This window comes from Onychostoma macrolepis, chromosome 05 (assembly GCF_012432095.1).
Source record: "Onychostoma macrolepis isolate SWU-2019 chromosome 05, ASM1243209v1, whole genome shotgun sequence".
In the NCBI taxonomy this organism is placed as follows: Eukaryota; Metazoa; Chordata; class Actinopteri; order Cypriniformes; family Cyprinidae; genus Onychostoma; species Onychostoma macrolepis.
Window position 1 is genome coordinate 38,289,501 of NC_081159.1, and position 15,751 is coordinate 38,305,251.

General features: G+C 35.0%; 1 protein-coding gene across 2 annotated transcripts in view; it reads left to right on the top strand.

Annotated features, from left to right (window-relative positions):
* Positions 1-574: 574 nt before the first annotated feature.
* Positions 575-15,751, top strand: part of LOC131541509 (apoptosis-inducing factor 3) — a 28,172-nt gene continuing 12,995 nt past the window's right edge. Inside the window, exons 1-5 of one of the 2 annotated variants that reach the window (XM_058777278.1) lie at positions 575-818; positions 10,752-10,978; positions 13,811-14,024; positions 14,525-14,634; positions 14,797-14,906. In XM_058777278.1, coding sequence (XP_058633261.1) covers positions 10,948-10,978; positions 13,811-14,024; positions 14,525-14,634; positions 14,797-14,906 — 465 coding nt within the window. In that variant the 5' untranslated portion in view covers positions 575-818; positions 10,752-10,947. The remainder of the gene's footprint in view (positions 819-10,751; positions 10,979-13,810; positions 14,025-14,524; positions 14,635-14,796; positions 14,907-15,751) is intronic. The other variant, XM_058777279.1, reaches the window with a different exon arrangement.

The window sequence follows — 15,751 nt, forward strand, 5'->3', positions numbered from 1 at the left end:
TTAGGTTACGAGTCCGACTGTCTAACTAACCATTAGGCCAATACTCCCTCACGACTCCCCCATCTGTAGAAAGATCATCCACAGGGGCAGCATATACAGTAATGAAGCAAGAACCTGAGATTTGATCTGCTTAATCGCAACTTAGACCCACAGCGTAATACATTTGAGAGAGAACAAGCTCAATAAAACTAAGGAGAATAAAAGAGATCATAGGAACAGAGTGATTTAGATAGCAGTCAACCAAAGGAAGCAGACTGATAGGTTGGGGGAGTGACAAAAAGGAGCGACGGAGGTGGTGAAGAGCGAAAGGGAAAGTGGAGCGCTGGGAAAATTCATGCTGTGTTAGCATCCCTGAGCAACTCCATCAATACTGCATACAGCTGAGTTACTGGCAAGAGTCCAGCTGCTGCAACCCCAACCTCCGCCAGAGAGAGAGAGAGAGCAAGAGAGAGAGAGCAGGAGTGAGTAAAAAAGAAAGAAAGGGGTAAAAAGAGAGGGTGTTTATGAAAGACAAGCACAAAGCGGAGCGAGAGAGAGAGTAAGAGAGAGCGGTTCTTACAAGTGCCTCTGCTTTCTGGTGTGTGTGTCAGAGGTTTGTGGTGGGACTGTGCCTTGATCTTGGGCTACTGCAGTAAAAGCGTGAGGAGGAGGCAGGAGAGGAGAGTGCTACGCTCTGGAATTCTCCATAGGAAAGAGGAATAACACCAATCCAGCTCCACAGATAACATCAGACTGGATACCTAGTGACATCTCAGCAGCTTCCACACCTCTGGCCTTATGCAGAAAACTCTGAGCACACCTGATTTAGACCGGACCAGGTCAGTAGAGATCATTAACTCTCAGTTTGGCAATGTTATGCAATTCAGATTGTAATCTGCTAGCGCATGGAGCTGTGTCTTATCAGATTTAATGAACTTCTGCTAGCAGATAAGATAAAAGAAAGCTCCGTACGTGTGACATCTGAGGCTGAATTTTGCACAGCGAAGCTGTTTGGTCAGGTACAGTAGATTGGTGCAGATTTGAGGTCCACAACGTTGGAGTATTGTAGTGGTGCATTGAGATCTCAGATGATGGATGAACTTAAGTAAACTTTAGTTCTCTCCATCTATCTCAGCATCAGTTTTTCTTTCTACACTGAAAAAAAAAAGTTTCGTTTTTACTCTGAAATTGCTAATAAATTTCACATACAAATGGCATGTAACGTTCAATGAAATGTGATATTTTGTAGAAGAAAAACTTATTCTTTACAGTGTATTTCCCCACAATCATGAAAAACAGAAATATTAAGGAATTTTAAAACTATGATTTCCAGGCATGGAAAAGGCATACTTTTTCTTGAAAGTTGTGGAAATTTGGAAATTTCTATAGTCAGTTTTCTTGTAATATATACATTTATATTTAGGCTATTAAATTAAGATTTAATAATAAATATATATTAATAAATAATTAATATAAAGATTATTGGAGCATGTTTTCCAAGTATGATTATAATTTCATTTCATGTGTTACTTTCCATTTCCTGTAATTATTTAGTGAAAATGCTTTATACACCAATTATTTATACATATTATACCAATTATTGATTGACTGATTGATTGTGTACTTCAAAATGTCATGTGTTACTTGTCATTTGTTTATAATTATTTGTGAAATTGTTAGCTATTTCTGTGTGAAAAAAGATTTAAAGTAAATTCTCCTCCAATATTTATCAGTGTATCGAACATGCGAGAGATATTAAAGTACTGCTGAGCTTAACACTATAACAAAATCTTGAAGGATTCTGAAAGAATTGAAGGATATATCAAGATTTCTCCCATGAATGTTCAGGCTTAAACTGCAAATTGTAATCTGTTTGTTTACCAGTGGTTTATTAAAAAAAAAAAAAATAGAAATAATGTAGTTTCTATATGGTGTATTTGAACATTTTGACCAAATACTTTTCAAACACCATTTGCTTTGACTGTTAAAGTAACAGCTAGAATTATGAGTATGTGCCTTAACCCACAATGTACTAAAGGTTAGCGTCTAAATTCCACAACCAGATCAGTGTTGAACTTCAGTGAACTTCTGATTATTGAAAAGACTTACAGCAGGTCACAATACTTTCAGCTGAATTCAAGGAGCATGTAAAACACATGTCAAATATCAGAAGACGTCAGAAGGCCACTATCAGGTCATGATTTTTTTCTTCTTTTCAGAGCTCCTAATGAGGAATCTGATTAGCTGTAAGCCAATATTTGAATTTCATTTGCACTGTAATAATCCTGTGGTAGCTCGACGTGATAAACTAAAGTCAAACAAAAGCCTCTTTACATCTCACTACAACTCTAGACTGCTATTGTAGTTTTGGGGATTAACAAAGGAAATTTTTATCGCTCAGACATTGTTCTTTAAAAGGGGCCCTTTGTGTGCTGGACTACCGAAAAGAGCTATTTTTCTATAAGATCTATAAGATTTATTCCGAATATTATTGGCTCCTTGGCGAACTGCTTTTGTTCCTCTTTCGTAAGTTGCTTTGGATAATAGCATCTGCCAAATGCATACATTTCTGAATTATTATTATTATTTTATTGTTAGATGAGCGCCCTGTCATAAATGCAATATATTTTTTATTTGATAGGAATGAGAATCACAGGCCATCATTAATAATAATCAGGAATCAGTATAATCAGTATGGTGTTTCCTGACAAGCAAGTCTAAATTCTTGCAAACACGTCATTGTTTGCTTGTAAAGCACATCCATTCAGCTAAAAACAGCATTACTGCTTACAGTACATGACATCCCTGACTGAGGGTACATGTGAATGTTCTAGTGTAAACACTCAAACAATGCTGTGATGCTTTGCCTGTATTCCCACAGCATGTTGATCAAACAGCTGGGCTTCAGTGCAACTGGTTTACTGTGTTGTGGAATAAAACTAGGGACAGGTATCATTGAATGGAAACAGGAGAGAGCAGGGTGAAGGCTGTCAAACATTAAGTGCGGTTCTGCTTTGTTGTGAGTGCTCGTACTCTAAATTATCTTCCTTCGATCAGGAGACACTTTATCATCTTGAGATCAGGGCAAATGGCCTAATGTTTAACCAGAAGCCATTTTTTACTTAGGGAATGTTGACAACTTCTGCAATCTTGGTTTGCATTGACTCTAGTGTCATTTGTTTGAGCATCAAATTCGCCTCAAGGGATATATATATTTTTTTCAGATGCTGGTCAGTAAAACGTTATCTGCCAGTCAAGTTTAGACTCAAAATATCATTGCAAAAGGACGTTTTTAATGTGTAGAGGTTACTTGTTTGGTGGTTTTGAGAAGATCTGTCACCTTGGATGAATTTAATGAGAAACCTTTGAGTTCTGACCTGTGATTTCAGAATTTGGTATCTTGGTAATGCTGGGCTCAGTTTGAGACATTCATTTCTTTTGAGACGAATGTGAGATTGCTGGGGTCTTTTTCTCAGGAGAACAATCCGAGAGCAACTAAAGTTTCATTTACTTGTCTCATTGCATTATTATTATTATCATTTTTTGTTTTATTGGTTAGAATTTACTGGAGTATTTTGTATAGGTACCTGAAGCGGTAATTAAAAGATCATTTCTAAAATACGAAGAAGTATATAATATAAAAATCAAGTAGGCCTTCAGTACCATTCAAAAGTTTGGAATCAGTTAGATTTTTTAATGTTTTTGAAAGGTCTCTTATATTCAAAAATAATTATTATTCAATTTAAAATAACGGTTTTCCATTTTAATGTATTTTTAACTAATTTATTACTGTGATGCAAGAATACATTTTCAGCATCATTACTCCAGTCTTCAGTGTCACATGATCCTTCACAAATCATCCTAATATGCTGATTTGGTGCTTAAGAAACATTGCTTATTAGTATGATACTGTTTTCAATTTGAGTATAAATTTCTTTAAAAAAGACTTTTTAAACTTTTATACTTCGAGACAAGTCATCATTGAAAGTTTGTCTTGGCAAATTGTAAAAAAAATGACTCTTATTGTATATGAATTTCTTTGAATTTCAGTTTGAATTCTCAGATGGCACTCGGCTGTGTTGTTCACTGTTTTTTTTTATTGTTTTCTGATTGAATTTTTTTATTGTTTTCTGACTGAATGAATGATTGACACCGTGTGATAAAACCAGTGCTGTCATGTATCTACAGTCTAACTGCTGACACATGCTTCCACCTGTGGAGTTACGTAGTTGCTGAAACCATCCAGTGCTCATGTCATGGCTATAGGACACACATCACTGTGTAGCGCTGCCTTTGTACTCGCGTGTCAGTCAGAGTTCAGGTGATAACGTTTGTATGTGTGTGTGTGTGTGTGTGTGTGCACGTGCACGCTGGTGGAGGCGACGTTGTGGGTGTGGGAAGGGGACAAACTTACAAGTCTAGTTCAGCATTCACTCAAATTTACTTGATGACATAACAGGACATTTCCAGTTCTTGGCAGCTGAACAGAAGGATGGATGAGAGACATGCGTGATCATACAGTAGGTGACTGACTGTCATATATTGTTTTTGTCATTGGCCAGGGCAGTCAGTCGTTGCTCAGATTGTGGACAGTTGTGCTTGTGTAGGTTGTCTCCTCAAGGCTTTCAGGAGGAGAGAAAATGCTTTTGCAGGCTGTTTGTTTGGAATCGTTTTAATGAAATGGCTTTAGATGGTGGGCCAGAGCTTCTGTTATAATGCAGTCTTAGGCCAGCTTTGCTGCTACATTGCAGTATTGTGAGTAGAGCTGTAACTTGCAACTGTCAGAACGATTTGGTGGAACAGCAGGGGTAGAAAATGAAAGCCTGCGGGATCAATAATGATCCTGCGAGAGACGGTGTTTGTCCTGAACACTGCCATAAGAAAATATTACTGATCATTGTTGTTCAGACTTAATGGACTATCGACTATATCTCCTAAAATTTCTGACAAATGGGACAATATTTGACGTACAGATTAACATCAGAAACAGAACAACATCAGTATTCAGGGTCATAATATATGCTACTGTTCAAAAATTTGGGGTCAGAAAGATTTTTTGCTGTTTTTGAAAGATGCATTTTACACTCCTATAACAAGGCTGCATTTATTTGAACAAAAATATAGTATAAACAGTCATTTGAAAAAGCTGTTTCTATTTTAATATATTTTAAATGTAATTTATTTCTGTGATGCAAAGCTGAATTTTCAGCAACATTACTACTGCAGTCTTCAGCGTGACATGATTTTTCAGAAATCATTCTAACATGCTGATCTGCTGCTCAAGAAACATTTATTATTATTATCAATGTTGAAAGCATTGTGCTGCTTAATGTTTTCGGGGAACCTGTGATGCATTTTTTCAAGATTTTTTGATTAAAGAAACCTTTGAACAGGAGTGTTTATGAAAAATGAAAACAAACGATATATTTTTGATTTTTTTCACCATTGTAATCAGCTGTTTACCTTCACTGTTTAATTTTACATAGTCCTGTGGTGTGATAAATATTATTTTTTACAAAAAATATGATTTCACTTTGTATATTTTTAATTGAATGAATGAATTAAAATGGCATGCATGATATAGTTCTAAAAATGCTGTTTTAGATGAAGTTCAGAATGTTATGTACTGCTGTAATGTCAGCATACTTTCCAGTAATAGATTAGAGCAATAGATTTTCATTGCTATATATAAGCATCATTACCAAGATAATTTGATTTTGGCTAAATTTGATTTGGTATCTTGGCATATCTGAGTACAATCTGAGATACTGAGATGTCTGATAAAGCACATGTGAGATTAAACAAAAGTCTCCCTTTAATCTGGCATTTACATGTATGCATTTAACAGATGCTTTTAGCCAAAATCTGACTGCAGTCTAAACAATTAAGATATTAAAGAGCTCTTTCTTTGGGTTGTCCCCTTTATTTAATTTTCCTCTTTCATATGTGGAAATAATGCACCTGTGGTTTGTTTTTTTACCCCCTACATAACCCAGCTGCTAGGTGCTACTATATATGAAGAGTTTATTTGCAGAAACTAAATTTTTAATTTTCAAAAATCATGTTTTTTATTATGTTATCATGTTTTTATTGTTTAATTGTGTTAGTTAGCTGTATTTGTTAGTTATTTTTACTTAATCAAAATAACCCACCTGCAGTTTGATTGAGATTAATTGGAATGCACAATGAAAAACATGATTTTTGAAAATTGTTAAAAAACAGAGTTATCTGTTTTTGCAAATGAACTCTACATATGTACTTTCTATGTCTGTATATATACATATAGGGAAGGTAGTGAGGCGGACAGCCTGTTTACCGCAAAGAGTTTTTGCTTTTGGCTTGTGGATAGACGCAACAGTATGCAAGAAGGAGACCTGTGTCGTATGTTGTAAAAACTGAAAATCTGATTAACCTACTTTTAGGGGAAAAAGTGAAATATTAAGGGCTTGATGCCCGATTGCCCAGAAAGTCCAGCAGTTGATCCAAAAAAGAAGTTGATACATGATTCACTAAAATGTAAGCAAGCAATGTGGCAATGCTGTACGGTTAATAGCCTCTGCTTATAAAGAGTACTGTAACAGGCAAATAAGGTTTAATATGTTGCAACATATTAAGGAAATGTCTGACTCAAATTTTGCTTTTTTTTTTGCATTGTGAATTTGACACTTAAGCATGATTTCCTCTCTATTTAATATTACTGTAATGCATTAAAATCTCATTCTCATTACAAAAAATAATTTATTATTCATATGTAGTATTTGTTACACTGCCTTTATTTGCTAATTTTAATGTAAAATATATTAGAATATAAGAGAATTACACACAACAACTTAAACAAAGGCTGTAATGAGAATTTGAATTTAAAAGAGAACTTTTGAGAACACTTGGGGTGAATTGTGACTGTAGAATAGTACTAGCTTTTAGTGAGATGTAGGTTTATTATTTGATAAATGTATTCTTATATATTATAGTAAAGTATAGTAAAGAGCGAGAGAGGGTGGAACAAAATTACCACTTTATTTATTTACCGTCATGTAAGCCATAAACCATAATGCATTGTGCACAGCTTCTATAGACAGATTCACAGTTGCTATGGAGATTTTCATAAATTCTTCAGGAATAGCAGAAATGGCTCTTTTCTGCCAGCAGGAAGAGGGAGGCGGTCTATTTTTTGCTGTTTGTTGCAGGCAGTCCATTTTGGTGATGCTTTTGGGATTGTTTAAAGTATGTGTTTTTCATGCTGCATCTCTAAATACCATAAACAAGGCAGAGCTCTGAGAGAGATGAGAGGAGAATTTAGTGCCAAGAGAGTAACTTCTTTTCATTCTGTTTCTTTTTCACCTTTTTATGTGATTTGCTTCAAAATGTGCACCACAACCAGATGATCATTAAATATATTTTATGTAACAGCTCTCAAAGCTTGTGTTTTAAAGGTTCCCAAAGTTTGGTGCTTCTGCTCCTGTTTTGTTTGTGGAACATTTCCTTTCCTTAATTAAGGCAAACTTTTGTTTTTTACTCGCCACTTCACAGACCTTTGGGTGTGATGTGAATATCAAGTGGCTCTTGAGCTAAGACCCCGATGCTGAAGCATTTAAGCTCAAGTTATGTGAGGCTGAAATCTGTGATTTTAATTTTTAAGCCCGTTTTGTCCTCCTGAGCAGAAAAAGTAAAAAGGTTTTGGGTAAACAGAGAGTACTTTGAAGGCTGTGAAAGTATTAGTGAAAGTACAGTACATATATCAGTGAAGGTAATGGTTAACTCTGGGAAAGGGCTGAAACAAGATTTAAGTGGAAAACTGAGAACAATTAGAGTTGGTGTGTTTAAGATGCATGCACATGCATATGTAAGCACACACATTTTGTTCTTCCTGATCTTATTCTGTCTCTCCTACAAACATGCAAACACATACATATTCGTTTTGACCATTTCGTTTCTTTGTCTAAACATATTCTTTGCTTTAAAAATATATCTTTAGTCACAGCAAACTCGGATCTGAGAAATTACATTATACTTTGACCTTTAGTATTACTTCTCTAACAGGGCCAGTTGTGTTCCTGCCCCACCCCTGGATTCTTGCATTTCTCAAAAGGGGCTTCTGAATGCACTATCCCACTCACCATGGACACAGACATCATAGATCAATGTCAAACGTGCAGTTTTCTTGATTTGCATTAGCAGCAAGGGTATTGAACCCAAGGGCTATTTGCGATAAAACGATAGTAAGTTGATATGAACCGTTTGACCTTAATGTTGCATTTTGTTGGCTGGCTGAGTTCCCATCATCATCTACACTTTTACAACATTTGCATTTGATTAGCCTTGACATAATCATCTGAAGACTGTTTGTTAAATAGCTGAATTGCTGCATGTTCAAAGGGAGGCAGGTGAATTAGTCATGGACAGTGACTCAGTGGGAATGTTTTCTGCCTACATCCTAATTTTAGTCACTAATTTTATTTTAATTTCATTATGCTTTTTATTTCATTATTATTATTATTATTATTATTATTTTAATGTTCATATATCTATAAATCTCTCTCTATCCATGTCCATGACTCTTTTTCTCTCTCTATATATATTAAATACAGTATATATTCTGCACCTGCAAAGTTCATCCAGTCTTAGACAAATTTGGGTTACATGACCAAAAATGACCAAATGAATTTTTGACATTTAAAACTTTGAGTAACATGCCAGTAGAAAATTACAGGTAAAGACAGCAAATGGAAGTGGAGCAAATGAAGTATCTTTTGTGCACTGAATTTTATTATTTCACCAAAAATAAAATTTTTGCTCTTTTGTTGGTTTTGATTGGTCTATTTTCCTCATTTGTAAGTTGCTTTTGATAAAATCACCTGCTAAATGACTGAATGCAAATGAATTTTAACTTTGAATGTACAAACTTGTCCAAATTTGGCTAGGAAAAAAGAAAAAGTTAAATTAAAAGTACCCTAACCTATTAAACTCTAAAATCAGTCATGCTTTGTGCAAATGACATGAATTTGTTTTCTGCCTCCTGCCTTAAATTTTACTTACGTTTTATTTTATTTCAATCATGACAACTCTCGGACGATTTTAGCATGGTGATGGATATGACAATGTTAATATATTTGGTCTTGGCAGAATGGATCTGCAACGCTGCTGCTGAATTGCTGCTGCTGCTGGTTATTGCTGTAGATTATAGTACAGGACTAGTAGATTAAGTACAGGAATTTGCTTCTGCCAATGCATATGGCGATACAGTGCCGTGAGTATTTAAGACACTGCTGCAACACAAATAGCATAAAAATAACCCGTAGCAGATCTATACAAGTGGAGCTGGGGAAGGTGGAGGATTTCAGAGAAACTCTGAAAGCGTGCTGCAGGAATCTCAAGTAACTGCTAGCCAGTCATATAAATGCAAGGCAGTAAGCTCATTGGCTGCATATGCAACATGAACCAATTAGCTTGTGTCAAGTCGTTTAACTCTCTGAATATCGTCAGTTACATTAACAACCCGTCAGCCTGCACCATCTAAAGTTTCATGACTGAATTATATATTTTATTTTATTTATTTTACTACAAGCAAGTCCAGTCTTTAGCAAACCTGGGTGACATGACCTCACTGCAAAAAAATGACCAAATAGATTTTTGAAATTCAAACTTTTATCAGTAAATTTAATAGTAAAAAAGCAAATAGAAAGTGGACCTGTGTATTTCCAATGCTTTTGTGTACTGAAATGATATGCACCCAATGCGAAGTTGGTAAAAGTTGTCTAGAAAACAAATGTTATTCTGATGTCTGGACATAGTCATGATTAGTGCAGTGGACACTTTTTTTTGTCAGCTATTAATTGACATTGGCCTTGCGGGGGGGAAATAAATGGGCAGTAAATGGGCAGATGTTTATTTATTTATTTATTGCCAAACACCCTAGTTGTTTGGAATTTGCTTGGTGAGCTCATCAACAATAATAACATACATTAAAATACATACATAAATACATACACATACATAAATCCAACTATACATGCATGTCCTATCAATTACAAGGAGTGAAATGCACATGCTTAGATAGAGGAATTAAGAGCATGAACAATCCTACAATAAGTGCTGTTCAGAAAACGTGTAGACTTAGTTTTAATTCGGCGTCTGCCTGAAGGAAGAGGCGTAAAGAGGTGTCTGGCTGGATGTAAGGGGTCTTTCAGGATTGTTAAACCTTCTTTCTGCAAACGTGAGACATAGATCTCATCAATAGTGGGAAGATCACAACCAATAATTTTCAAAGCAGCCCAAGTAATATTACAAATCTGACTTCTCTGCTGAGCTGTGGAGCAACCAAACCACACTATAAGTGAGAAAGTCAGCATGCTTTCAATGACAGCTCTATAAAAAACTGAACATACCAACTTTAGATACGCTAAACTTTTTAAGCTGTCTTAAGAAAAAAAGCCTTTGATTGGATTTTTTAATAATGCCTTTAGGTTGTCGTCCTACTTTAACGTTGCAGAGATGTAACTTTTTAACTTATCAAAAAGTTTAACTGGAATAATTGTATTAAATGCATTGTATTAAAATGTTTGCCTGGTAAGGTGGATTTGCTCACCAGTAAAACTAACCTGATAAAGATGTTTGGTCAAAAAAGTCCTGCTGGTTAAGCAAGTTTGGGGCACCAGCACCTCAGCCCCCAAAACACTGGTCAATGATAGCAAAGCAGTTGCGAATTAGATGAATCTGTAAATTAGATTTACAACAATTATATGTTGTCTTTTCTATATGTTGTCTTTTCTCAGGCTGTGTATTATGTACAGTCGCTGATCTCTGAGATGGCCGTGTGGGCCCAACAGGCCCAAACATCCCCCCTGCAGCGCTGCCTCTACCTTATCCAGGTCCAGCGGCCCACCCTGTGTGTTTGATCGGCCTAGCCCCGCTAACACCCACCCTGGGCTTCCCTCTCATCGGGCCACCTGGCTTCACTCCGGGCCCACCATGGGAGGATGCCTCTCCAAACCCAAACCAGGTGATGAACACTCTTGTGTAGAAAACCCTTAGTCTGTGTTGCGCACCCTGGTGATTAAATCCAGTAATAATTGCAACTTGTGTCTCTACCTATATATAGGTCAGTTAACGTGGCCCCTGACTGCTGTTGTGATGTGGCTTTCCTTTAGTGCAGGAGGAATTTTAATGCTCTTAATTGCTCTGTGTTCAAGAGGATTAGACAGTGCAATATGAGTTGGGTTTCCAATGTTTCACAATGTATTGCTCTTTCTCTTCTATGGCGGCTGGGGGAGGGGGTACTACTCAGGGGCTCCGAAATGACTTTCATCTGACCAAAGACTCAGTTGTGAAAGTGTGACCATGGGTGTTGGATTTCAAAGGGTGCAGAGAGAGGCGAAACGGCCCGAGCTGGACTGTGACACTGTGGCCTTTTGAAATCTGTCACTGTGCTTGGAAACTTACATAAGAAATGACTATGACTATCTATTCTGTTTTGACTGTTTTACAATATTGAAGTGACAGGATTACCAGGAGGTCGGTGATGCAAGCAGCAAATCAGCATATTAGAATAATTTCTGAAGGATCATGTGACACTGAAGACTGGAGTAATGATGCTGAAAATTCAGCTTTGCCATCAGAGGAATAAATTATATATTAGAATTGATTAAATTGCTAGTTTTTTAAATTGTAATAATAATTCCACAATATTACGGTTCACTTCTTTCAAAAATCGTTCAAAAAACAGTATTGTATAATATTATGATTTTGATTACATGAATATGATTCAATATGATAAGATAAAATGATAATTTGATATATGTACTTAAACCTTTACTTAAAAAATACTTTTTTAATACATGTCAAACCATGGAAGCCTCTCTCAGTATCTCATAATTATCTCATAATACTTATTTTCTTCTCATCATTGCAAGTTTATATTTGTGACCTGGAGATTTATACAGCATGAAAGCTGAATAAATAAGCTTTCCATTGATGTATTGTTTGTTAGGATACACTGAAAAAAATGATACAAAATTTATTTTAAGGTAAGTGGTTGCAAACAATTTATTTTAGCTACATTTAAATAAATTTAGTTGAAAGTTAGTCAACTACATTTGTTTATTTAAATGTAGCTAAAATAAATTGATTGCAACCACTTACCTTAAACAAAAATTAGTAAATTCAATGAATCATTTTTTTCAGCGTAGGACAATATTTGGCCGAGATGCAACTATTTGAAAATCTGGAATCTGAGGGTGCAAAAAAATAAAAATATTGAGAAAATCATATTTAAAGTTGTCCAAATGAAGCTCTTAGCAATGTATATTACAAATAATTTTTTTTTTTTTTTTATATATTTACGGTAGGAAATCCACAAAATATCTTCATGGAACATGATCTTTACTTAATATCCTAATGATTTTTGGCATAAAAGAAAAATCTATAATTTCGACCCATCCATTGTGTTGTTGGCTATTGATACAAATATACCCGTGCTACTTATGACTGGTTTTGTGGCCCAGGTTCACGTTTCACAATTGCGAAAAACACCCAGCATTGCGAGAAAAAAAGTCAGAATTGTGAGAGAAAATGTCACATTTACCTTTTTTAATCACATGGCAGAAACAAAGTTCCATACATCACAGAAAAACTGAGTTGAGAAAAAAAAATTAAGAGGAATTAAATATTTTTCAAAGAAAATTCAAATGAATAAAAATGTAAATAATCTGGTTAATATTCTGATGAAAATAAATGCATTTTATTATTTATTATTATACTTGTCATTTAATGTATTTATGTAATGTATTTTTCCACATTGCACACTAAACTAAATCCAACTAAATCTGAATCCTGTTAAATTTTATTATGGGGACACAAATGAGGCACAAATGGAACTGTTTTTTGAGAATCACCAACATAAAGCATTCAAGAATCACTATTTCATACTCTTCCCTGCTTGAAAAAATACAATTTATTCATTTTGAAGCAGTATGCTGACTCCAAATCCATTGTCTGTTGAGCTGTCACTAAAATCAAAATGATTACCTTTAGTTAGAGTGGGAATATATTATAAGATTATAAGAATATATTATAAAATAAATATTAGACCGTAGATATTAGAGCACTGGACCTATTGCTTAAGTGAAGCCCTTTGACTGAAATCGTCTACACACCTTATCTTTATATTTAATGCTTGCCATTTATGTCCAAAGATTTTTCTTTTTAGTAGGCTGAATAAGGGAACGGGAATGAAAATGTGGTTTCATTGATGAAACCTATAGATACGCATGTTCACCAAATGATCTGGCAGATGTTATTTTCCCGGTTCTGACTCAAAAAACAAAGTGTCTGCAGCCAGCTCTGAGAAGGCGAGTTTTCTTTCTTTTTCTTTCCTCTGCCGGCTCAAGTCATCTTGCATGATTTTCCATTGATTTTAATTAAGCTTCACTCAGCAGGTGTGAATTCCTGTGTGATTAAGGCATAAGAAGCAGGCCCTCAGCACATTTTTCCGGCCAGAGAGAAAGCTAGAGTGAGACCGGACTGTAGTGGAAGCACATTTCACAATCACTTTCTATAAAGACTGTGTACATTAATGGCGCTTCAGCTTCCAATGTTCTTCTCCAAGCTGTGTTTGAACTCGGTTTGCCATTTCTGCACAGAAATAGCACTGTATTTGTTATGTACTTGAATTTATAAATCAGGTCTTTTCACTACAAGAACAATTACTAACATATTTAAAGATGGCAGTGGGTCCCATTTACGTTTAGTCAAACAAATCAATTAGTTTGTGTAGAAAAAAGTATAGGAAATTATTTTGTCTTATTTTCTTATATCAAGCAATTTTTTTTTGCAGTAGAGGTCAAAGTTGAGCTCACTCTTTTGGACAAAGAGAAAGAGGTGGAACTGATGTCTCCTAATGGAAAGGCCAGTCCATTTTCAGAATGCAGACCCAACGGATCTCTGGGACACTGTTCAGACGAGGACACCATGACACTGCGGCCACACCGTAAACACAGAGATTACATAGAGGCATCTGTCTGCCATGTAAAAGACCTTGAGAATGGACAGTAAGTACTTGATTTCAATACAATACCGAATTGTCGTGTTCCTGTATTTGAGTGCATGTCTGTGTGCTATTTAGAGCTAATGAAAAAAAGATAAATTATTTTTTTTAATTAATAGGCATTAAATAATGTGATGAATTTGAATTTATTTCCTTTATAAATAAGAAGTCGAGCCAGTAAATTAGCTATTATTCTAGAATACAGCAAAACCAGTTTGTTTTCTACAAACTATTGCTAGTTGGTGGCAGGAGGTATTAAGGGGAGGGGCATTCTCATTCTACTGAGCATTTTATTGGAGTAAAGTTTGCATATGCAACCTCAAGAATACCCTAGCATATAGATTGGGATCAAAGATAGGAACGTTTTTTTAATGCTGAATGTCAGTTATTATCTCCCTTTTGGTGCCACATAAATGATATACATCTTTGTAACCTTTGAATGCATCTATTGGGTTGAGTTTTGGATGTTAGATCTGTGCTGATCTTATATGTTGTGTTTGGCAGAATGCGTGAGGTGGATTTAGGGGCAGGTCGTGCTCTGCTCATTAAGGAACACGGAGAATTCTTTGCCATGGGACACAAGTGCCCACATTATGGGGCTCCACTGGTCAAAGGTGAGGGATGTCCTGTAGAGCACTCCTGGTCCTCTGCATTCCATAGCTTGGGATACCAATAGCTCTCAGAGGATTTTATAACACACTGCTATTAGACAAGCTTTATCAAATAGCAAAACAGATTGCTCTATCAGAGTGTATTTAAAAACAATTTTCTTCCAGGTGTGCTATCAAAAGGGCATGTGCGATGTCCATGGCACGGGGCATGTTTTAACATCACTACGGGTGATATTGAGGATTTTCCTGGCCTAGACAGTTTGCCTACCTTCCAGGTAACACACGTTCCTCTCCGAACTTTCACTGTGTCCATTTGTTCTTATGGACTGTAAAAAAATATTTATTGATTTGCATAAAATAAATACATTATTTATAACATAATGTATAATATGTGCATAGTATTATCATATTATCAAAATGTATATTTTCTTAAGCCTAAGCCTACCAAGAGTTTGGCTTGTAATGTTAGTATATTTGCAGTTATTTTAAATTTGATCCTATATTTATAAAACAATAGGTGAGAACTTATTAATGATTCATAACATATTCATATTATATCAAAATAAATATTTATTTATTTATATAAAATGAATAATATGTAATATTATTATATATGTTATTATTATTATTAATAATAATAATAATAATAATAATAATTTTATTTATTTATTTATAAACATTTTAAACCATCATGGAGTTTGGCTAGTGATTTAGTAAACAATATAAGTGTGAACTTACTGATGAATCATAATATATTAATAATACTATTATTATTTATAAATAAGTTGATTTATACAAAATAAGTATCTCATTTTATTATCATATATTAATAAAAACATATTTATTTATTTACCAACTAGTGCATTTTTAGTGCATTATTCACTTGGATTTAAATTTTATCCAATATTTAGTAAACAATATACGTGTGAACTTGTTGATGAATCATTTTTATGTGAAAATGTTCACAGGTTTATGCAAAACTAGTGAAAGAGACCTATTGAATTGAAAAAAAAGCATATTCCCAACAAGACATAGAGGGAGGACATGCTCCTTATACACCCTGAGGACATATGAGTTCATCAGAGGAGAGAAAATGAACCTCAGTGTGTCATCACTAAGC